This window comes from Sinocyclocheilus anshuiensis, unplaced genomic scaffold, assembly GCF_001515605.1.
Source record: "Sinocyclocheilus anshuiensis isolate Anshui unplaced genomic scaffold, SAMN03320099.WGS_v1.1 scaffold453, whole genome shotgun sequence".
Classification (NCBI taxonomy): domain Eukaryota; kingdom Metazoa; phylum Chordata; class Actinopteri; order Cypriniformes; family Cyprinidae; genus Sinocyclocheilus; species Sinocyclocheilus anshuiensis.
This window is the reverse complement of record NW_015537979.1, coordinates 1666259-1691421: the sequence shown is the minus strand read 5'-3', so window position 1 is coordinate 1691421 and position 25163 is coordinate 1666259. Positions and strand designations below refer to the sequence as shown.

The 25163-nt window shown below is 35.7% G+C and overlaps 1 protein-coding gene across 2 annotated transcripts in view; it reads right to left on the bottom strand.

Annotated features, from left to right (window-relative positions):
- The window catches only part of LOC107673587 (sterile alpha motif domain-containing protein 10-like), a 69113-nt gene that overhangs the window by 24837 nt on the left and 19113 nt on the right, over positions 1 to 25163 (bottom strand). Inside the window, exons 1-2 of one of the 2 annotated variants that reach the window (XM_016467236.1) lie at positions 22736 to 22915; positions 14667 to 14845 (exon numbers count right to left, since the gene is read on the bottom strand). In XM_016467236.1, the coding sequence (XP_016322722.1) occupies positions 14667 to 14845; positions 22736 to 22814 (258 nt within the window). In that variant the 5' untranslated portion in view covers positions 22815 to 22915. Of the gene's footprint in view, positions 1 to 14666; positions 14846 to 22735; positions 22916 to 25163 lie in introns of those variants that run through there. The other variant, XM_016467226.1, reaches the window with a different exon arrangement.

Below are 25163 nucleotides of genomic sequence, written 5' to 3'. Positions count from 1 at the left end.
AGCTGACGCTGGTCTCACCGCACGTGCTTTTATAGCTTCCTGGTCATTACGTCACCCGCCTGTGATGTCTCGCCCATCTATTGGTCTGATTACACACGAGGTTCAGAGCCGGTCACGCTGAAGGGCGTTCCCGAAGCGTCCTCCGACGCAGCGTCTCGTTCTCTCGAGGAACCATGGTTACATACGTAACCTGAGACGTTTTTAGTGTGAAAGGGCTTTTATATTTGCTATAAATAGAACTTCTTATATTAAAAACAATCAAGCCCTGCTTATATTTAAAAAGTAACGCGAAAGTAACGCAAAAGTAATATAACGCATTACTTTCCATAAAAAGTAACTAAGTAACATAATTAGTTACTTTTTTAGGGAGTAACGGAATATTATAATGCATTACTTTTAAAAGTAACTTTCCCCAACACTTCCTATAACTGACTGTATTCATCATCTGACTGCATGAACCGAACTGTGACATCTCTACTGTGATATTTGCGATGAATACATGTACCGTTACACCTCTAAAATTTATATAATTTTTTAACAATAAATAAACTGCTGCAGAACACAAGTTACAGGCTTGCGAATGTAGTTAAAGTATAAAGTATAACTGGCACTCAGTAGATAGTTTGAGACCAAATGTTGGTTAACAGTTACTGATTAACTTACATTTGACATCAATTAAAGACAAAGTTTGACCATTCTTAGAGTAACCCGGGAAACAGGGTTGAATGGTTGAGCGTGATGAATACATTCAACAAAATTTCTATAAAACTGAAATGAGATCATTTACTCGTCTTCTCATTATCCAGAAGTACACAAACTTCTTGTGTCACATTATCTTAAAGAATTACTTTTTTGTAAAAGGGGAAAAAGTGGTAACAGCGTTGCTTGCAAAATGTGGGACACAAATAGTTATGCTCTTCATGCTAGCTCAAATTGCACTGTATGTTAGACCGGTGGTTCTCAATTCCAGTCCCGGGGACCCCCTGCTCTGCACATTTTGCATGTCTCCCTTATTTAACACACCTGCTCATCAGCTTGACAATAGTTTATCTACCATATCTAGTTCTCAGATATGGGTTTTGTTTAAAAAAATGGCTCACCAAAGTGTACACCATTTATGGAAGGTAGTGGAAAGTGAGAATGAGGAAAACAAAGAGGATCTGGTGCGTGCTGCTCGTCGCCCTCATCGCCTCCTCCTCCCTCTCCTCCGTCCTCTGCTCCCTCTTTCCTAGCCATCCATCACCCTCTATCTCTCCCAAGCCAGCCTCTGGGCATTAAACAGCCACCCTTGAACCCATGAGACCTGATTCTGTCCAGCCTGACACATACATTCATTAATAATACAGAGGGGAGTGAACCTGTAAGGAGAGGGGCGGCCCAATCTGGAGGGCCATTTTGTGAGATGAGTCTGAATACATCCCGTTGATGCATGATTAGAGGAACAGCCATGTCCTCCTCAGCTAATGGAGGTGTGAGCTCATTATACACACTACACTTCAAAAGTTTGGGGTGAGTATGATTTTTATACTTACAGTATTAAAAAAAGTGACAGTAAAACGTTTAAATTGTTAAGAAAAAACATTCAGTTTCACATAAATGCTGTTCTTTTTAACTTTCTATTCATCAAAGGATCCTAAAAAATGTATATTAAGCAGCACAACTGTTTCAACATTGATGATGGTGAGAAATGTTTCTTGAGTGGCAAATCAGCAAATTAGAATGATTTCTGAAGGATCATGTGACACTGAAGTAATGATGCTGAAAATTCAGCTTTGCCATCACATTTTAAAATGTATTCACATAGCAAACAGTTATTTTAAACTGTAATAATATTTCACAATATTACGTTTTTTTTCTGTATTTTTGATCATATAAATGTAGCCTTGGTGAGCATAAGAGATTTCTTTCAAAAGCATTTAAAATCTTAGCAACGCCAAACTTCTGAATGGCAGTCTATGCCCGCCTAAAATATATATTAATTAATTACTTTTTAAAATTTGCATGCATAAATAATACGAACAATAATACTGTTATAAATGTTGTGTTTAAATAGTAAAACATACTACTAAAACCAAAATGCCATCCCGTAATATCTGAAAGTTCTTTTTAAAGGATATTTTTACAGTGTATGGGCTAATTTTATGTTCATTTGTTGTAATTTTTGCAGCCTGACAGGTTTAGAATGATATAAGGGTGAACTATTTCTTTAAGTTAAATGATGTTATCAAGTTCAAGTGTGGAGTTTATGAAGTAAAGTCTGTACATGAGCTTTACTGAGTTTACTGAGTTCTGCTGGCATTTTATTTCATGCCTTTTTACATCATATTTCCTCTAGGGCTCATGTTCTGAACCTCTGCTATAAATTCTTAATAAGTGTGATTAATATGTATAGATTATTCAAGTAACATCATCTGAGTCTCATTTCAGTTTTCCCTCAAAATGTCCCAGTTGACTACGAGATTCATCTGTACGTTTCTTCTTTCCATCCATTCTCTTTCCAAACTCCAAAATCTTCACTCCTCCATTTTTCGCATCTTTTTCTAACTGTTATTAAATAACTCTCTCTCTCTCTCTTTCTCTCTCTCTCTCTCTCTCTCTCTCTCTCTCTTCCGTTATTGTCTATTTCCTTCTGCCTCACTCTTTCTGTCTGTCTGTCTGTGTCTCAGCGTCCCCTTTATTCTCCTCTTGGTATCAAGTCCTGGCGGTGTATCTCTGATTTTGCCTACTGGAGCTGACTCAGGGATTAAACCTTAAGGCACAGGCGGGTGACATACATCTCTTTAATATTCTGCCTGCTCTCTCTGAGACTGTTTCGCTCTTACAACCTCAGATACAATCAGAGATCAAAATGAGTTAGTGGACTCAATCTGAAGCACACAGTGAGTCTGTCACCATGTAAATAGGTGATGTCACACTGACCTTGTTGTGCTGATCATTTCTCACACTCTTGACTTAAACACGAGATTCTGCTTGTGTTTTCAAGTAAATCCGCTGATTTCTGCCTAATGCTTTCCTGCCTATCTCCAGTTCATTTCAATTTTGTTCAGTTCATTTGAGTTCATTATATGTTTACAGTTTAATTTAGTTCAGTTCAATTTAGGTTAGTTCAGTTTGTTTCTTTTCAAGGCACAATTTAACTTCATTCAATTCAGTTCAATTAATCTATATTCAGCTGAGTATAAGTCAGGTCAGATCATAAGTAAGTTCAGTTTATTTTAGTTCCATTCAGTATAATTTAGTTTACTGTACTTCAGTGCGGTTAACTTAATTTCTACTCAGCTGAGTTCAGAATAATTTAGTTCAGTTCAGTTCAATCATTTTAATTCAGGTCTGGTCAGTTTTGTTCAGTTCAGTCTGTTTGACTTAATTAAATTCATCAGTTCAGTTCAAATCAATTCAAATCAAATCGTTTAGTTCAATTAGTTCTGTTAATTTCTGTTCACGTCAGTCCAGTGTAATTTAGCTTAATTCAGTTAAGTTCAATTAATTTCTATTCAAGTCAAGTCAGTTCAGTTCAGTGGTTCAGTATAATTTATTTCAATTTAGTTCACTTCAGTTCAGTTCATTTCTATTCAGCTCAGTACAGGTCAGGCCATAAGTAAGTTCAGTTCATTTCAATTTAGTTCAGTATAATTTAGTTGAGTATAGTAGTTCAGTGCAGTTAAGTTCTATTCAGCTGAGTTCAGAATAATTTAACACAGTTCAGTTAATTTCTATTGAAGTCTATTCAGTTCAATTTAATTCAGTTCGGTATAATTTAGTATACTTCAGTTCAATTAGTTCCGTTCATTTCAGTTTGGTTAATTTTAATTTAGTTCAGTATAATTTAGTTTACTGTAGTTCAGTTCAGTTCAAATAATGTATGTTCAGGTCAGGTCAGTTCAATACAGTATAATTTTGTTTAGTTTAATTAATTTAATCAATTCATTCCTAATCAGGTCAAGTAAGGTCTGTTCAGTTCAGTTTATTTGACTGAATTGAATTCATCAGTCCAGTGCAAAATTAATTCAGTTGATACAGTAGCAGATTTATTTATTACCCTTTCAAACCATTAAAACAATAGTTTACAAATACTTCAACTGAATCATCTAATTGAAATAAATCTGGAAAGTGATGGTTGTTAATTATCTATTAATTAGTCTACTGACTATATATAATGACTATATATATGACTATTTAATAGCTGTATATAATAGCTATTATATACTATAATGTATACTATATAATAGCTGTAAATAATGCAGCTACAGGTTACTACAGTGTCTAGCGCAGACACACTAAACCCATACCTAGATTTATGCTGTAGAATTTACAGTATAAATAATTAGAATAATAAGAAATACATTTAAAATAACAGATCAAAGAATTTACTATAGGAGCAATTATTTTACCCCACATTGTACACATTTGGACATTTTATCATGTGCAGGGTCATTTTTGTCCCAAGCTCTGGATAATATCTGACCCTGCTGTAAGCTTTCAGCAAGTAAACTATCACTGTAGTCATAATCTTGTTTTTTTTTGTTGCATCCTTTCAATCAGTGTTGCTCTTCTGTTCATCCTTCTGTCTGGTCATGTCATTCTTCAACACAAGCATAAGCATTCATACAGCGAACAGGTGCAACACTCCCGCTTGTATCACTATCTCTCGTTTATTCTGCAGACTTCCTCCAATCCCACAATCCCTTGCGCCAGGACAGCTTACATGCATAAGAACTCAATGATCCCTCTCAGACTGGTGACAACTGACTGATATGAGACTTCAGACACGGGTCTGCCTTCATTATGAGGTTCCAAACTGTCACCACAACATCTGTTCAGATACACAGGGCGAGAAAAGCAACTCACAACTCATAATAATCTTTTTCATTTTTGCTGGAATTTGTTCATCCATCCGAGATTAACTGAGAACTGTATGCTGATGTGAAAAAGATTGAGCCATTCAGCCTAATTAAGATAGGCTGGCTAAGTTTGCTGACTTTTAGTAATCTGTGTGCTTTTCTAAATTGTTCTGTGCCACTGATGAGGTCGGTAACCTTCGCCGTAATGAGGAAACTAAACAAATCTGGAGGCCAATCTCCTCTGGCTGTCAACCTCAGGTAGCCTCATCACAGCTCTGCTTTAATGGACTAAACCCACTGCATGCTAAACAACATTTGTATGTGCACTGTCTGGCACTGTTCCCGTGAAGGAATCAGACAGTTCACTTGTTTTCCTCTTTCCATTAACCCCATATTTAGCCTACCTCATTGTCTTGTCCTTTTCATCAGTAATATTACGTCCATATAAGATTTTACACAGAAAATCAACTGTGCTGCAAAGTCACATATTCACACAGCAAAAGCAGCCAATGTGTATGGATATGATGTGACAAGCTCGGGTGATTGACGTATGCATGCAATTTTCCTCTAAATCCATCCAGACAGCTCTAAAACATAAATTATTACTATGTTTTTTTTTATTTTGTCTTTTTAATGGATTTGGGTAAAGACATTCTAAGTGAGTTTGATTCATACAATGATAACGTTCATCTTGTGATTCATTATGCACTGCTACAATTTATACTCAAGCGCTGTGCCATCCAGAATTTATTTTAAGCTGGAAGAAATGTGCTTACCAAAAAGATCTTATTTTACCACTAATATATTCTATTTTGCAGTCATATTTTCAATAGCTGTGGCCAGTGGTGCAGACAGAAATGTTAGGACATCCAGCAGCAGGAACACCTACTGAAACCAAATATACGGCCACCTGGTGATGTTAACTACCCTCACTGAAGGCATCATTCATTTGCATGCATTGTTTAAGTAGTTTTAGCACCACGTCACTGCTGCTGAAAATACAGTGCAAAACGATTCTCAAACAAATTACTCTAATGCACTGGTTCCTTTCAAACACATTTTTTAGACTATATCATACACAGATAAGGACAATATTTTGTCATTTGCAAATATTAATTTAAATCAATTTATTGATTAGCATTTTCCAATAGAGTTTTATTTATTTGGATTTTTTTTCTATTTGAAATATACACGCAAGTGGTGATCATTAGGGTCCAAACACAAATATCTCATCTCAAACACATCAGTTTTTATTTTTTTTTAACTACAAAGCAATCTATTCACCCCCTATTGGCAGAAATTTTGTGTGTGTCCTCAGAATGTCCTGTTGTCTATGTGTGTCAATTTTCGTGAAGGTTGCACATTGCGTTCAGCAGATATTGGAAAACTTAAAAAAAAAATGGGTGTTACCTGACCAAATCCTTAACTTACATCTTTGCAACACTTTGGCGAATCTAAATTCTTTTGATAAAACTTTTTATGAAAAAAAAGACAAGCGGGATGATGCATGCCTAGTTTTATGCACATCAGAACAAAGGCCTAGGAGGAGTTCGAAAAAGCCGATTTTTCAAAAAATTCAGAATGGTGGAAAAATGACAGAAATGAAATCAGAGATGTACATTTTGTAGTGCATAAATCAAGAATTCATTGGGGGGAAAGGGATTTTGATTCTAGCCCTTATGATTTTGGAGATGTGACCCAAAATGTAAATTTCCTTATTATAGCACCACCTAGTGTTGGACAAATGTGTGCCTGACTAGCAGGTGGATTTCTGACCATCCCACCAAGTTTGATGTCGCTACGACTTGTGATCTCTGATGCCCAGACAGTTTTAGGGCAGAAAAAGAGAAATAAGAAAATCCCTACTACAAATACAATGGTTCCAGCACTTTAAATGACTTTTGAGTGATTTGCTACTAAAATGTGCATCAAATATGTTAAACACAGAAGATGTGGGTAAAAATGTGTGTGCCGCGCTAGAACAGACCTCACTGGTTCTCGCGTGTCACAAACGGATTTGAGCATCTTCTTTTCCTGAAATGGCGGTTGGCAAACCCACATACAGGTGCATACCGCCACCTACTGCACGACACCGGCATGAAAGCTGACATACCGTATAGGATAGCCGATACGGATCAGCTCGTGACAAAAATGCTGGGTTGTTTCAACCCAACTTTGGGTCAAATATGAACTAACCCAACCGTTGGGTTAAATTTTTTAATTAAATTTTTAACCCAAAAGTTGGGTTAGTCTATATTTGACCCAAAGTTGTGTTGAAACAAACCAGCATTTTTTAGAGAGTAGATAAAATACAGTACTCTTTTTACTAAATCCTCACTCTTCTTCTAGCAAGCCGCCCTTTGGAATACATTTTGAAGAATGTGTTGTACACCTTAATGAAATGCAAAACTAAAAAACAAGAACATCTTGTGGGTAATTAAATAAACTGCTTTTGAAACCATTCTCGTACATAGTTCATTAGTCATGGTCATGGTCGTCCTAATTATTTATATCCTTGCCAAAAGCAATCTGACACTTTTGCTCACCTTGAAATAACAAAGGTTTATCCCTAATCATTCCCTTGCCAATCTCCAGCCAAATGCAGTAAATTAATGTTATCTTTAACACAAATCCCATCTGCAAAACTCATTTTCATGCCAGGACTGGCCCCATGAGATAAGCCTTGTTAGAATAAGCCACAATATAACAACTCGCAAAGGACATCATTTTGTCGCACTAACTGGACTCTACCCACAACCTCTGCCAAGTGCAATCATGTGTAATGGAAGTTTAATCTCAGAATATGATCTAGTAATGATGGATTCATGACCACCAAGTAATTTCTATGACTGTGTTGTGATTTCATTGGAGACTGGGCTTGTGGGACGGCCAATTAGACAGCAGGACTGGCTGCCGGGAAGCTCGCTTGACTTCTGCTATACGATTATACAACATTCTTCATAATACCAGGTTGCGTCTCACATGGCCATTGGTGATATGATATAATACTACGCGCATATGAACTGTAGTGTCCAGAATGTTAGTGGGATATAATATATTCAGAACATCATAATATTTTGACAAAGAGATAATGAAAACTGAGTACTAATCGTCTTCAAATGCAACCGTAATTTCATATGGGAAGTAGGGGAAATATTTTAGGACTCAAATTCCCCATTATGTTTGGATCTGATATAGTTTACACTGTATGTCTGTGACTCAAAGATTAAGTGTGAATCATTTTTTGTGTTAATATACTTTAGCATAACCCACCAGTTCTTTAGCATCACTTTAACGGTCATGTACTTTAAATACCGATACCACGTTATTAGACGCTGCCATCTATCTTGTTTTTTGTAAATCACACTGATACTAGTGAGTTTTGGAGAGTGGTCTATTCAATAATTAATTCACTTACCTGTACAACAAAAATTGCAATGTTTGCACTCATTTTTTGTCTTTGTCAGTCTTTCTGGCTTCAGACTTTCTGATTCTTCGGTCACACGGGTGCTGATTCTCTCATTGTCTCTGCTGGTGAAGCACTATAATATTTGTGTTTTGTTTTCTAATGTTCTCTCTTCACATCACCAAACAACACTACGCTACTAGTGTATCTACAGAGGCGGAATATTATGAATATTATGTTGACAGACTTTATCTCATTCTACATTATTCATATGACTCTTCACAAAACTTACATCGCATTTATTTTAGCTGAAATTATTTTGTAATCTTAAAAAGTCCATTACAATGTTCCAAACACTATCAGCCAAAAAACAAAAAGGCAAACAACATTACAGTCATTTTAAAACTGAAGTTTTCTGAGATTTTCAATACAATTGATAAATACGACTCAAGATGGATTGCATTTCTATAAAACAAGAATCTGTGGTGTGATATGAGAAATAATAAAATAGTACAGGTTTCAGTTGCCTGGATGAACGGTCTGAAATGCAGCATTGGCATGAATGATCGATTGCTGAATGTTGTGATTGGCCAATCAGGGTCAGGCAGTAAGCTGTGTAATGTTAAAATACTGTCTCCTATTCTAATGTAAAACGCAAAGTGAACAATAAGCAAACCTTTTAATAGGGTGATTCCGTATGGGGCGCTAACAGCACAAGAATCACACACTCCAGCTTTAAGCGAAATGAGGGTGCAACAAAGCTAACATTTGTTAACCATTCTGCGGAGATCGAATCCGGTTTAAAGTTTGCTCTTTATTCTAGTTGCCATAACCTTGAATTTCAACAGTTGGCTATGAGCTTGTGTGTTTGAATACACTCCAGTGACCTTCTCCCATTCACACACACACACACATCCAGCAGCCCTCATGCAATACTGAGCTCATCTGAGCCAATCCTGAGAAAGGCATAAAATCTGTTCTATTTAAAGTGATCCTCACAACACCAGAGTGGCTGCATTTGCATACGCATCTCCTTCAGTTCACTGTCAAGCAGAACAAAGATGTTTAACATATAAAAATAAATAAATCACACGCTACTGTCAGCCACTCCGCTAAGCCTTTGTTTTAAGGTGACACATTACAAAAGGATATATTTTCAATTCACACCATTCAAATCAATTATTCAGAACTTAACAGATAGAGCGTAAAGAACACGCTAATCAAATCTGGTAGTTAAAATCAGGGTGAAAATATTTTATTATGAAGTAATTATGGCCCTCAAGGTTGAAGCATACAAAGAGGGAATAATTAATTTCATGTACGCCTCTCATTTGAGTCTACTAATTGAAAAAACATGCGTATTATGAGAGACTTCAGCTTGAGCTTAGCCTGATTCTTGGGTAATGGCTCAAATAACGAGACGCTATAATATCCAGACATCAGAGGGGCTTTTTCCTCATCACGACAGGTGGAATATGAGCCTGTTATGACAGTTTGAGTGTGCAGAGATAAAGGACGACAAAGGTAGCTAGCGAGCACTAGCACTGACGGATAGCTCAGAGGAGAAGTTTACCAAGTTCTGCTGAACACATGAAATATCACAGAGCCAATGCTGTAAACAAGTAAACCTCTACATGAGCTTCAGAGCTGGGAAGGAAGGGCATAAATATTTTATGATGGATGAAAAAGAAATCTTGGATAATATTAAACACACGTGCCTATGAAAGTCAAGGTCTATTCACACCAGTCAAACTGCAAAAATGTTTTTGCACAGTTACTATTAACACTCTCGCAGCTCTCACACAACCATTCACACGCAAATATTAGTACTTTTCTGAATGGTTGTCGTTTTAGTTATATAATACTGTTATTTTAACTTTTATATTTCTATATTATATAATAATAATGAATAATGAATAAGGAAATACAAAGGCCCTTTTCTCCCTCCTTAAACATTTCACAACACCCCCGGATTCACTTCCTCTTCATCTGTACTCCTCTGATTTCTGTAATACTTTAGTATCATTTTTTAACACATTCACCATCAACTTATGTTCACCTGTCCAAGTTTTATTTGCCCCCTCTCATTCACTCTCAGCATTTACCTTACCCTCAGTGAATGAAATTTCCAAACTCATTCAAAAATCCAAATCTTCAACCTGTAGATTGGACCCCCTTCCGACTGTTCTTGTAAAGGCTACCCTCTCCTCTCTGCTCCCTTTCATCACAGATATCCTTCACTCTTCCCTTACCACTGGAATTGTTCCTTCTTCTTTTAAAACAGCTGCTGTAACTCCAATTCTCAAGAAACCTGGTTCAGATCCCAACAACCTTAATAATTTTCGTCCTATTTCAAATCTTCCATTCATCTCCAAAATTCTTGAAAAAATAGTTGCTGCTCAACTCCATACCCATCTTTCCTGTAATAATTTACATGAACAATTCCAGTCTGGTTTCCGTCCCCTCCACAGCACAGAAACAGCACTCCTTAAAATCACTAATGACCTCTTTCTAGCAGCTGATTCTGGTTTACTATCCATTTTTCTTTTGCTTGATTTGAGTGTGGCCTTTGACACAATTTCACATACTATTATTCTGGACAGACTTTCTTCTATTGGTATCACTAACACATCCCTCAAATTGTTCCATTCATACCTTTCTGGCCGCACTCAGTTCATTCAATTAAAATAATTTACCTCTCATCCAGTCCGTCACCACAGGTGTATAATAATAATAATAATAATTATTATTATTATTATTATTATTACACTACTAATAATAATAATCATCATCATAAAAATAATAAATTTGACAGAATGGTTGTTATTTTAATTATATAAATGCTGTTATTGTAACTTTCTATTATATAATAATTAGAGCCTGACCGATCAAATGGTTCCATTCATACCTTTCTGGCCACACTCAGTTCATTCAATTAAAATAATTTGCCTCTCATCCAGTCCCTGTCACCACAGGTGTGCCCCAGGGCTCTGTCCTGGGGCCCCTGCTGTTTATCATCTACCTTCTTCCTCTCTGTCATATCTTTCGCAAACATCAGGTTCATTTCCATTGCTATGCAGATGACACCCAGCTCTACCTTTCTACCAAACCCAACTCCAAACTCCCACTATCTTCCCTCACCAATTGCCTCCTTGACATAAAATCCTGGTTCACTTTAAACTTCCTCAAATTAAACAGCAATAAAACCAAATTTCTTCTTATAGGCACAAGATCTACATTAAACAAATTTCAGAATTTCTCTATTCCCATTGATAATTCCTTTATCTCCCCCTCCCTTCAGGTTAAGAGTCTGGGTGTCATCTATGATAGCACCCTCTCTTTCACCTCCCATGTTAATAATGTTACTCGGTCTGCTTACTTTCACCTTCGTAACATCAACCGTTTACGTCCTTCCCTCACGCTTCACTCCACTGCCATTCTTGTTCATAGTCTAGTCACCTCTCGTTTAGGCTATTGTAATTCCCTTTTGTTTGGCCTCCCGCATAAAACCCTCCATAAGTTACAACTGGTTCAAAATTCAGCTGCCCGTATTATCACTTGCACCCCCTCTATCCATCACATCACACCCACTTTACAACAGCTTCATTGGCTCCCCATTACTTACCGTATTAATTACAAAATACTTCTCACCTTTAAAGTCATTCATAATCTTGCACCTCCATATCTTCTTGACCTTCTCCATATTGCCACTCCCGCTCGCACTCTCAGATCATCTTCTTCAATTCATCTCACTGTTCCCCCTGTCCGCCTTGTTACTATACAGCTTTGGAATTCACTCCCTTCTGATCTTCGTAACATTGACCCTCTCCCACATTTTAAATCCAAACTCAAAACCCATTTGTTCAGCATAGCTTACTCCCTTTGATCACAACTGCATGGTGTTTTTAATTGTAATGTATCTTATTTTCTTTATTGTTTTTGTCTTGTTAATGATGTATGGTGACCTTGAGTGTCAAGAAAGGCGCCTATAAATAAAATGCATTATTATTATTATTATTATTATTATATTTTTAAACTAATTGAAATGTCTTGTAATGCTGTTTGATGTGCTGTCAACCAATGCAATGAAGAATGAAATACTAGTAGATTAACTGATTCATATTTATGATGACTGTATTTGCTCCGTAACTGTACAGAAATGTGATTTACTTAATATGTGGCCCCTTTAAGAAGGAGAGTTTAAGTATTTCAGTACTAATACAGTGATGAAACCCATTATGTATCCAGGTTTATTATTAATTAGAGTGTAATATGTTGGCAGAGAGTGTTGCACCCAATTGACACCAATAAAACACGCTTAATGTGCCCATTTACAGAAGATATCAGGCATCACCATAATGAATGATGTGAAAACAGTGAACTTTAAGAGACCCCATTAAACTTGATGGCCCTGTTATTTTGTAACATATTACAAATAATTCTTAAATAGGGTAAATTCAGGTAAAGTGGGCTGTTTAAGTTTAATTGTACTGTGCTCAAAGAGTTTACCCTTTCAGAGCATAACAATGGTTTTTAATTAAAGGGACACTATTTCTTCAAATGATAAAATAGTTTTGGTTGATGTAATATGACACTGGTGGGTGTGGCCACACCTCACATTGCATTCATAAGCTCAACAGACTCGTGTGTGATTGGTTATAATGCAGCGCTGTACAAACGCTTCTGTCTCTGGCTCCGTGTCAGCCAAAGCACGAACGCAGATTTGCATAGCAGCTGCAATAGCAACTACTCTCTTCTTCTCCTCCTGCCTTGCTCTTTGGCCTGCATCACTCACCGCAGAGCAAGCCTGTTCTTGATAATGCTACTGTGAAAACGTGGGAAAAAAAGCAGACGAGGAAGAAGCTGTGGTGAAGCGATCTTTATATAGGCGGAGCAAAAGTCTTCATCGCTCCGTCTATAGCGCATTGTGATTGGATGTTTACGCTGTCAATACAGGAGACAAACCAATGGGCCACTGGCTGCTCGCTGTCCGTGCGTGATGGTCATCGGCAAAAAAAAACAACAAAAAAAACTTCTGTCGGCCCCTTAAGTGCGTCGGCCCACCGGGAAAATGCCCGGTATGCCCGATTACCAGTCCAGCCCTGGTAGGGCCCTATGATTTCCGCGATGCAGAAAACATGGAAGGAATCTAGGAATCCAGTCATAAAAACGGAATTGACTGTATAACGTGGAATTTCATGGAATTTGTCTTATTTTTGATGAATAAATAAAAAACAGGTCAGTACATACAATCAACAATCAAAATAGGCCTTTTGTGTACATAGAAAAAGTCTTAGATCTTTGAGTTCAGCTCATTAAAAATGGGGGCAAAAACAAAAGTATTGCGTTTATAATTTTGTTCAGTTATTTATAATAAGTGAAGTGAAGTTTACTGTTAAGTGCACTGATGTCAGACTCATTTTGAATAATAAAGTTTATTGTTAAATTGTTAAATACCCTGCCTCCACTACATAGGCCTATGTTTGTCACATCATTATAAGTGTTTGATCACCACATTTGAGTTATCATTGCAAAAAATGTATGTATATATCTTCTGTTTATGTAGGCTATATACTGTATTCTATATACAGTACCAGTCAAAAGTTTGGACACACAAATGGGAAGTGTGTCCAAACTTTTGACTATACTGTACTACAATATAGCCTACACATAAAGAATATCGGCCGATATATCGGTGTCGGTCTTTTTTATGCCCTAATATCGGTATTGGCATCGGCCCCCAAAAAAACCCATATCGGTCGGGCTCTAATAATAATAATTAATTCATACTTTGGCAAACAGAGTCCTCTGGTAAATATTAGTAATTTTCTGAATGGTTGTCAGTTTAGTTACTGAATAATAATAATAATTATTATTATTATTATTATTATTATTGAGTACAAATTATTATTATTATTACTATACAACTTCTACTAATAATAATGATCATAAAAATAATAAATTTTCTGGATAGTTGTCAGTTTAGCTATAATATTAATAATAATAATATCATTAAAGACATTTATAAGAATAAGAATAATAACTGAACATACAACCATTCAGAAAATTAGTAATATTTACCAGAGGACTCTGTAACATTATAATTGTATTTATTATTGTCTTTAAAAAATGTCTTAATAATAATAATAATAATAATTCTAATGATAATAATTTGTCACAGAGCTTCCTTGAAAAAAAAAAAGCAATAAAACTGTTGGCATACAGTAACAGTGTAAAAATACAATTAAACGTGTTACATAGTTCATATTGATATGAAGGATTTGGTATCTTTGTCAAATCTGTACATTGTTGAGATAGTTCTCTTCTGAAACTCCAGAGGAACTTATTAAGGTGGTAGAGGGTAGAGAGATCTGATTTGTGCTTTCTCTCCTATGGGTAGTGTGATTGTGATTGCGTACCTGTATTCCTTCTGTGCCGGGCTGCTGCAGCAGTTTGACGGTCCTCCTCGTCACCCTCTGCCCGCGTCCTTCATGCCAGGTCAGGTTGCCCCCGGCCCTGCGTGGCAGCTGATAGTTCAGCTCCTCTGCTGAGACCGTGTGCTCCAGCGCAGCCCGACAGAAGCTGAAGCTGGACGCAGCTGTGGAGGACAGACAAAGAGAGATGTTGAAGACTATAGTGTCTACATCACGGCATGTTACACAGGATCACTGTCATTGTTACAGGAAGCTCCATGACTTCTGAAACCTGAATGTCAGTCGCTACCTACTATTTTTATAAACAGTATAGTGAGGCAGTATGCATTACGCAGTATGCAACAGTCATATGCTTCATTGTTGTCACACAAACCCTAAATTTACCATTAAATTTTAGTTAATCTGATTAAAAATTGGTTATTTTGCATTGTATATAATTCTACTAAGTAAAAAAAAATTCAATATAGAGATCAAATAATGACACTGGAAATAGAAGGTCAAGCATACTGCTTATATTGACAAATATTGCAATGCAGTAGCAATGTAAAAAAAATGTAAATAAAACAGGTTATTTGAGCATGTCACAAGCTTCAAAATTTCATGTTTAATTCAATGTGTTAATCGCTGTTTCTTTGTAATCATTTGAGATTACACCAATTTTAGGTTATTCAGGTTTACGGATCAAAATAATGTCATGCAACACATGTAAAAATGCATTACAGTAATGAAAATTACTGTCATTAAAACCTGTCATTAGAATGTCAGTCACAGGTCATTGTGCCATAAATGTCTATCCATAAAAAAATATGGGTAGTACAGTAAAGACATAATACAGATAGTAAAGACTTTTATAATGTTACAAAAACGTCTGTTCTTTTGAACTTTCTACTAATCAAAGCATCCTGAATAAACGTATCACAGTTTCCACAAAAATATGAAGCAGCACAACTGTTTTCAACAAAGATTTCTTAAGCATATTAGAATGATTTCTAAAAGGATCATGTTACACTGAAGACAGAAGTAATGATGCTGAAAATTCAGCTTTAAACTTTATCAACATAGAAATTCCGAATCACAATAAAGACAACAAATAAACACACAGTGACACAGTTTACTGGTAAATTAGTTATATTTTGTATATATATATCGCACTTGATTCAGGGATGCCTCAAAACCTAACAAGTCTACAAAGCAATCTTGTGCTTGAAGTCTAAAAAAGAGAAGAACAGACATCAATTCATCATCTAAGTGGCCATTGAGGGCCAGTCTTTAACCCCAGCAGATCCAGGAGACAGGTAAGATGTGTCAGGTCATGAACCCGCTGAGCAGTCCAGAAGCACTTGGAGTATGTGTACATGAAAATGTAAATGTAGCACATCAGTATGTCAGTGTCTGTGTGCGATGCCACAACATAATTATCATACACAGGCTCTTCCATGCATGCAAAGTATCTGCAGAAGACAAACCTACTGTGTACTGACTACCCACTATTTTTATAAACAGTATCGTGATGCAGTATGCACTATGTGTGACTCAAACATTTCAATCAGTCGTATGCTTCATTGTTGTCACACAACCTCATTACATTTAACAAAGTTCATCTTTGAATAAAAAATGGTTATTTTGCATTGCATAATTAAATTTTAAATAAAAAAAAGTTTAATATCAATTAATGACACTGGAAATAGAAGGTCAAGTATACTGCTTATATTGGCAAATATAGCAATGTACAAGCAAGTGTAAAATATGTTATGAAAATATTTTATAAAATATAAAATTTCATGTTTAATTTAATGTGTAACTTTGCTATTTCTTTGCAATTAATTGTGACATTTACTTGCAATTTGTGAGTAAAAATGGATTAAAAGACAATCCTATACCTATTTATTTTTCATTTAATAATATAATAAACTTTATTTTATAAACCACCTTTAAAAGCTGCTTTTCAAAGTGCCGGACACTTAATTTTATTTTATTTTATTTTTCAGGTTAGTCAGGTATACAGATCAATTTAATGTCTTGTAAAACGTAAAAATGCATTATGGTAATGAAAATCAGGTGAAAAATGTGCTTACTTGTCATCAAAATAATGTGACAATGCAAAAATGTTAAAGTTGCGATGAAGCAGAAGTAGCAATGGGTATTATTTTCTATATTGTGACAGAGAAATATTGTGTTATATTTGAGATATTATCTATAAAGCCACAGCAGAAAGACATTTATCGCCACCTACTATCAGTTTTAGTTTCTTAGAGTGTCATTTCATTAAAAAACATAATAAATAAATAAATAAAAAATAAATAAATTAGGTTCACCCAAAAATAATAATTCTGTCATCATTTACTCACGCTCATGTCGTTTCAAACCTGTATCACTTTCTTCCTTTTATGGAACATAAAAGAAAATAATGCAGAATGTTGGTAACTAGAAGAAAGAAGAATGTTGGTAAACAAGCTGATTTGGTAACCAATGACTTTCATTGTATGAACAAAAAAATACGGAGATGTTTTCCAAATTACTTCTTTTATGTTCCATAATTTCTGTTAGGCCATTATAGCCTAAACGTTTATGTGTAATACATTTTATTTTGAATCAAATATTTATTTCTGAAGCTTCTTTTTGTAATAACTACTTGATACTTTTCTCATTTAACACAATAATGGCTTTAAATGATCTTTTGGGGGTATTTTCACAGCCAAATTTAATTTGCGATTAATTAATCACCACAACATGTAATACAGCCCTAATGTAAACATATTATGAATATATAAATAACAGCACGTTTCCTGGAAGATGTAGTTTGTACTATTGGTTTGCACATACATGCAATACAACGACTATATTGTTGATTATGGCAAATGGTGATCAAAAAAAGAAAGTCAGAAGAGTTGTCTCTCTGGGCAACTGCTGACTTTAATACCATGATGCTGTGTCTTTTTGTCTTTAAGATGATAGTTTAGATAATGGCACACTGGTGAAGAATTTCAGGAGTAATATTGGGTAGTGAGATGACTTCTGACCCTCATTGGGCTTCAGAATGTGACCTTGGCCAGAATTGATCTTTAGCCCTTCAGTGTGAAGACAAAGGGCGGTCTCGACACTACCATCAGGAGAGGGGAGGAGGCAGACAGCAGAGGTCAAATGTGGACAAAAGTCTGAATATTTCCATTAAATATTCTGGGATGGAGATGTACAAAGCTCTTTGAGTGCTGCAAGGCACTAAACCACTTAGATATATGTAACAGAAGACAAAGACAGAGAGAGAGAGGGAAACGGGGCAAGGAGAGCTAAGTTAATGCAAAGAGAGAGATCCAATGGCAAATGCTTTCAACCCTGAAGAAAGAGTCACTCTCCTGCCTGATTTGATTGATGGAACGGCTTAGATCTTCTCCTGCCACCGCAGAAAAAGCTTAATCATGAAAGTTTCCAAACTTCTTTGACATTTCCTTGCTTCTTTTTTAACGGTCATTAGCAAGCAATTACCCTGCGGTTTGGTGTGGCTTGTGGGAAGGTCATACCAAGTCAAAGCCCATGGTAGATTACTGCAGCACTTTTGAAAAAACTCATTCCTTCCTAAAGAAAGTACTACACTACTAAACTTTCCCAGAGGCTCCAAGACTCCTTCACCTGTCAACCAAGTTGGCATCTAAAGCACTTGCACTACCTTCCCCCTTGAAAATGCCACTTACTTCCTGAAGTACCAGGCAGAAAACTAAAACAAATACATGTGTGGAAAAAATATATGAACACATTATAAATCGCACATGCATAAGCACTTTTTATTTTCTGCATAAACACTACAAGTTTAAAGTTTGGACACACCTACTCTTTCTATTACTATTTTACATTACTATTTTTAGTATAAATTAATACTTTATTATTACTATTTTACATTTTAGAATAATTGTACAGTCATTAAAGCTATGAAATATTCAAGTGGTATGCAAAAAGCATAGGAATTATGTAATTAGGAATTATGTAGTGACTAAAAAAAATGTAATACAAAAAATGTTTTTTTTTCAGTGCTGATTGCTATATTACAAATACATATAACATTAATGTATACTACCTTTCAGAAGTTTGGGGTCGGTACGATTTGTTAATGCTTGAATATATTTAATGGTAACACTTTAGAATTGGGAGCACATATTCACTATTAACTAAGAGATTTCCCTGAACAAACTCCTAATTTGCTGCTTATTAATAGTTAGTAAGTTATTTGTTAAGTTTAGGTACAGGGTGGATTAAGGGATCTAAAATACGGTCATGCAGAATAAGGCATTAATATGTGCTTTATAAGTACTAATAAACAGCCAGTATGCTAGTAATATGCATGCTAATATGCAACTAATTAATTGTGAGAATTGGTCCTTAAAATAAAGTGTTACCTGTTTTGGTAATGGCAAAGCTGAATTTTCAGCAGCCATTACTCCAGTCTTTTTTTTTTTCAGGATTCTTTGATCAATAGAACAGCATTTATTTGAAAAAAAAAAAAAAAACATTAAAAAAACTTTTATTTCACTGCTGTCACTTTTGATCAATTTAAAGCATACTTTTATGAATAAAAGTATTCATTTCTATTTTAAAAAAATATAAAGAAAACTTCTGGATGGCAGTGTACGTCAACATACCATATTGGTAAAAAAGCATGTTAAAGTGTCTTTAAAAATGTCAACTTTTGCTCTTTAAACCACATTTAACATGAAATTGTTAACTAAATATACCACAAGCTAGTAGAAAACTGTCCTGAGATTACCTTTTCAATATATAAGTCTATTCCATATCAGCATGTCTTCCAGCTGGGTGTTCAATCCATGGTTATGGAGTATTTACTAAAGGGAAGTCCTGCGGACTCTATCTTGAACCCCAGAAATGAAGCATGAAATTATTCCATCTTGAACCAACTCTAGAGAGCAGTTCAATCATGTCGAGAAAAATACCATAAAAATATAAAGTTGTACTCAAATAATGTGTTGTCGGGCTTCATCCATATAAACTAGCTTTAGTACTGGCTGGCAGAGTGAATAGTCCCATCTCTCTTTTTTTTTACTTCAAGACCCCCAAAGGAAACTCTTCTGCCCCACAAAGGCAAGCAGAGACAATGTAAGGTCCATCATGAATTCAGCTTATGTAAATTGTGATTCTTCAGCACACATCCAATTTGGTCCTGGGATAAATGGATAAATGTATCATTTATCCGACACAAAGTCGACATAACATGGTTAAACCTTGGAAGTTCCAGTGAATCTCTAAACTGACATGAGGCAAAGCAGCTTTAAATTTGAAGTTGAACTGAACTGTTCAACTTCAAAAAATTCTGTTGCTAAAAGAATTAGACATTAAAGTTCAACTCAAAAGACACACAGGCCAAACATGACACATACAGTACACTTGAGGGTTGTTCAGTTTGTCACATTCATGACCTGCATGGCTAAAAAAAGGCACAGACATCTATTTAGATCTATGAATCTGTCAGATCTGTCAGATCTATGAAACAGTCAGTCTGCTGGAGATCAGATCGTTTCGACAGCCAGCAAATCAACCCAGAATGGAGGAAGATTGACAGAGGAGAGGCATTAAAGGGGTCATCGTTTCAGTTCAAACAACTTGTAAAAGTGCATCCTATGACCCCTTTAAGAATAACAGGAGATCTCCTGCTGAAAAGACAAGTCTGAGGCGGCCTCCGTCAACAGAAAGAAACATCATTAAACGAGGAAAACAAACAACACAGGAAAGGATTATTCACTGCAACATTGATTTTCTGACCAAAAACAACATTCCTACAGAAGCTGGTTAATAGCAAGGAAAATAAATCTTCCATGCTGAGAAACAGATATTTATTCAGCTAGTTGTTAAGGTAAAGATAAGACATAAAGTTATCAGTCTTATCAATCTACAACTACATTAATCACAATTAAGGTGAATACACAACAAACTAGAATACTCACTAATTTATATAACTTCACATTATAGTTAAAGTCATATTAATGAGCTAAATATTCTGCTAAAAAAAAGACCTAAGATGTGAATCTTTTAAAAATCTGTTCATTTACAACAATCGTCTGAACAAGCTGATTCAAAACTACTCAGCCTTTCCAATGCTACATATGAGAAACAGAACCATTTAAGATGAACCGGTTCACTAGAATGAATCAGTGTTTTCAAAGCTATGAGAAAGGGTGCTGTTTAGGGTGAACTGATTCACTAGAACAAACCAGCCTTTCCAATGCTACATTTGAGAAAGAGAACTGTTTAGGATTAACTGATTCACTAGAATGATTCAGTTTTTCCAATGCTACATACCTGTATGACAATGAGAGCTCGTTAGAATGAACCAATTCACTAGAACAAATCTGTTTATATTGCTACATATGAGAAAGAGAGCCATTTAGGGTGAACCGACTGACTAGAATGAACTGGACTTGTTAGTGCTACATATGAGAGAGAGATGAGGATGTCTTTGATTACCTCAGTTTTCTCAACAGAGAAGTTACTTGTACAATACAGCATTAAACATCAATGTAGCGTCTGAGTGCACTACACCACTAAATGTTGGGGTTAGTAGTAGATTTTAGTTATTTACTCAGCATAAATAAAACACATGCAACTACAACCGTTCAAAAAAAAATTTTCGTCTTTTGTTTTGCACTGACTGTAATGAACTTTGTAAGTCACTTTGGATAAACGTATCTGCTGTTTGCTTTAAACTGATGTAAAAATATGATATGTATTTTTTATTTGAAGGCTCTCACTTTGCTGCCTCGTGTGTAGGACTTGCATAAGAGTGGCATAACAGGTCTGAGGTGGGCAACTGCTTCCTGTCCTAATATGATGTGTGTGAATTGTTCATGCACAGACTTCATCATCTGAAAGCCTTCGTGTCACACATAAACCAAACCTTGTAGAGTGAGCTAATGTCCCCAAACCGTGTAGCTGTGATAAAGTAAATGATATCCATAAAAGAGATGAGGACTTAATTGTGAATGCAAAAAACAAAGCTCAGTTTGGAGGGAAACTTTGACCTTGTAGGAAAACTTTTTTATACAGACTTCATTAGCATATTCAGCATCTTCTGCATAATCAGAATACTTAATTACCAGGTATCAAATACTAAATATTCACTTATAAGATCCAGCGGTCCTTCAATTTTTCATTATAATTACATCATGTTCTGACCTTTCTTTTGTGAATGTGCTGTCATCGTGAGCTACTGTACTGAATAAATCATACACATCCCATTAGTATCCTAAATCTGTGCATATTTCTCTCCTGATTCAGATGAGACAACTTTTTCACTGGAGAAAGCAATATTATGGATAGAGAACTCTTATTTTGGCCGGAAACAATGGTTTGACGTTAAAAAAAGTCTTGCTGGAGTGGTGTGGATTACTTGTGGTTTATTGTGATGCTTTTATCAGATGTTTGGACTCTCATTCTGACGGCACCCATTCACTGCAGAGGATCCATTAGTGAGCAAGTGATGGAATGCTACATTTCTCCAAATCTATTCTGATGAACAAACAAACTCATATACATTCTGGATGGCCTGACGGTGAGTAAATTTACAGCAAATTTGTATTTTCCTTTAATGTTAGCTACATTACTGAGTAACAGATGCAATTGCTCCAAAATAGGCTAGACACACAAGCTCAAGATCCCAATAATATCACACACTGAGCTGATATCTGGCATAAAAGTCTGCAATCCAAAGTCAAAGATTTCAATTCAAACATTACCCATCAAATTCTTTCAAGACCCAGTTATCTGAGCTATACCCACATTCTTTTTATAACTGTCTTACTCTAATTCATATCTATTTTTATTTCTCCATTAAGGAATTTTAGGAGAAACATCTGATATGAATGACACAAGTATTATGAAATATAACTGACAGCTAAATTAGGTCTCCTGAGCACTGAGAGAAATAAAACGTTCCTCTGGGACAAACATTACAAAATTCATTATTGTAAACCATTCAACCAATAGTAATTAAGAAAAAGCAGACCTACCCAAGTATTTGAAAAAAAGCCCACAATGATGAATAACAAATGTACCTTCGATGAAACTTTGTATGGCAGTTCTGTACGCCGGAGCAGTGCCAGACTGAACCACCACTACCCTGTGCCTCCTCATGGGCCTGTCCCGCCGGCTACAGCCAGCCTACCTTCACCCCAATTCAGCTGCAGGGCCCGAACCGGCCCGACCTAGGCACTGCTGGTGGCAGAAAGGGCAAGAACAGCCACAGTCCAGAACACAGAACATGTTACTGTGCATTTCAAGATTGTTGAAATAGGAGAGAAGAGCTTTCACTGAACTAACATCCAGCCGCATATAAACAAAAGCAAATAAGCCAGATCAGATGCTCCTAACAGATCAATGGAGCCAACCTCTGCTGTCCAATGTACTCAACTCTGGCCCCAATCAATACTGTTTCGACTGTATTGACTTCGGAAATGTGTCTGTGGATAAAAAAAAAACTATAAATGGCAACTATAATGTAACTGCTTTTTGTAATAAACAGTGCAAGTGGGTTAAATATTCATCCATTTATGAATTATATACATGTATGCATTAGAACAGTCAAAGTTAACATGTTAATGTATGTGATTATTTAAATGTTTAGTAAGTAGTATTGAACAAAATGGAGGAATAAAGGAACTAATCAATGATGAAACAAAGAAACGAATGAATGAATGAATGAAAGAAACGGGGAACAAAAGGAAGGAAAATAGAAAGAAAGAAAGGATGAGGAAACAGAAGGAAGAAAGGAAAGAATGAACCAATGAAAAGGAAGGAAGGAATTAGAGATGAAACAGTATGAAAATTTCTTATAACGATTAGTGTGACCAAAATGATCACGGTTATCAGTATTATCACACGGTATTGTTAAATGTGCTGGAAATGTTCAAAAAGTACTGACACATAAATCGTTTCACCAAGTTTTATATTTAAAATCAACAAAGAACAAATCAATTACTTTTTGTTTGCATAAACACTAAAGCAATAACATTCCCACTGATGTCTGGATTTTAACGTGACTGACAACAGTTTATCTAACAACGTGAAATGTCCAAATAAAGCTTTGAAAAAGTTTCATAGTAAACCTCACCTTTCAGCCTTTAAATAAAGAAAAGGGTTAAGTCTTGATTAATAAATGATAATATTTATTTTATCTGCTCCATAAATAATTGTAGATACCTTATCTGAATTGTTTAAATGTGTAGAATCCACATAAGCTTGTTTTTCATCAACCGGTCAAATTTACAGCAGGCTGAATGTAAATGTAACTCTCTGTAAATCCACTCTCTGACACTTGGTGCTGATTATGGAAGAGCAGAATTGGAGCTGTTTCTCTGTAACCTCCGTGGACAAAGCAGCATTGCGATAAGAACACTACTTTATTAGGTATTACATTGAGTGAAGATGAAAACAAAATGCCATCAAATCTTTTCTGAAAACTGTCTGAACCTTCAGAGGTACATTCATATAATTAATTCATTCATATATTCATTTGTATAATCAAAGTCCCTATATATATAGTCTTTGGTATAATTCCCTTATAGCTTTCTTTTAAAACCTCCCAGCTTTCCGCCAAGTCTTCACACAAAACGAAACAGCTCTGCACGTTCTGCGCACATGAGACTGTTACTTAAAACTCCGCTTTATGCCGAACAGTATTTATTTATCCTGAGTTGTTCAAATCGCAGTAATTGACTATGGTTTTAATGATAATTAAAATATGAAACGGTAATACTAACCGTGGGGAATTGATTTATCATTGATTATTATTGATTTTTAACATGATTTATTGTCAAACCGGTAATTGTTTCATGAAAAGAAAGAAAGGATGCGATGAACCAGATAAATGAATGAAGGAAAGAACGAAAGGAAGGACTGAGGGAACAGAAGGAAAAAAGGAAGGAATGAACAAATGAAGGAAAGAAGTAACAAAAACTGAAAGAAGAAAGGAAGGTAGGAAGGATGAACTAACCAACAATGAAAAAACCAACAAACAAATGAGAGGAGGAGAGAGTCACATCTGTTCACCAGAGAGAGAGAGAGTAATAATAATGGACAAACAGAAGTGAGGACAGAGAGTGAGAGTAATGAACAGCAGAGTGCAGCGGATCACACACACACTCACACAGACAGTGGGGCGTTAGCAGTAATTGACTATGGTTTTAATGATAATTAAAATATGAAACGGTAATACTAACCGTGGGGAATTGATTTATCATTGATTATTATTGATTTTTAACATGATTTATTGTCAAACCGGTAATTGTTTCATCCAGGATAAAAGGAAAGAAAGAGGGATGGAACTTACAGAATGAAGAAAGTAGGAAGGATGAACTAACCAATGATGAAACAAGCAAACAAATGGATGAATGAAACAAGGGAACAAAAAGATGGAAGGGAAAAGGGAAGAAAGAAACATATGAAGGAAATGAAAGGAAGGAAGGAAGGAAGGGAGGGAGGGAG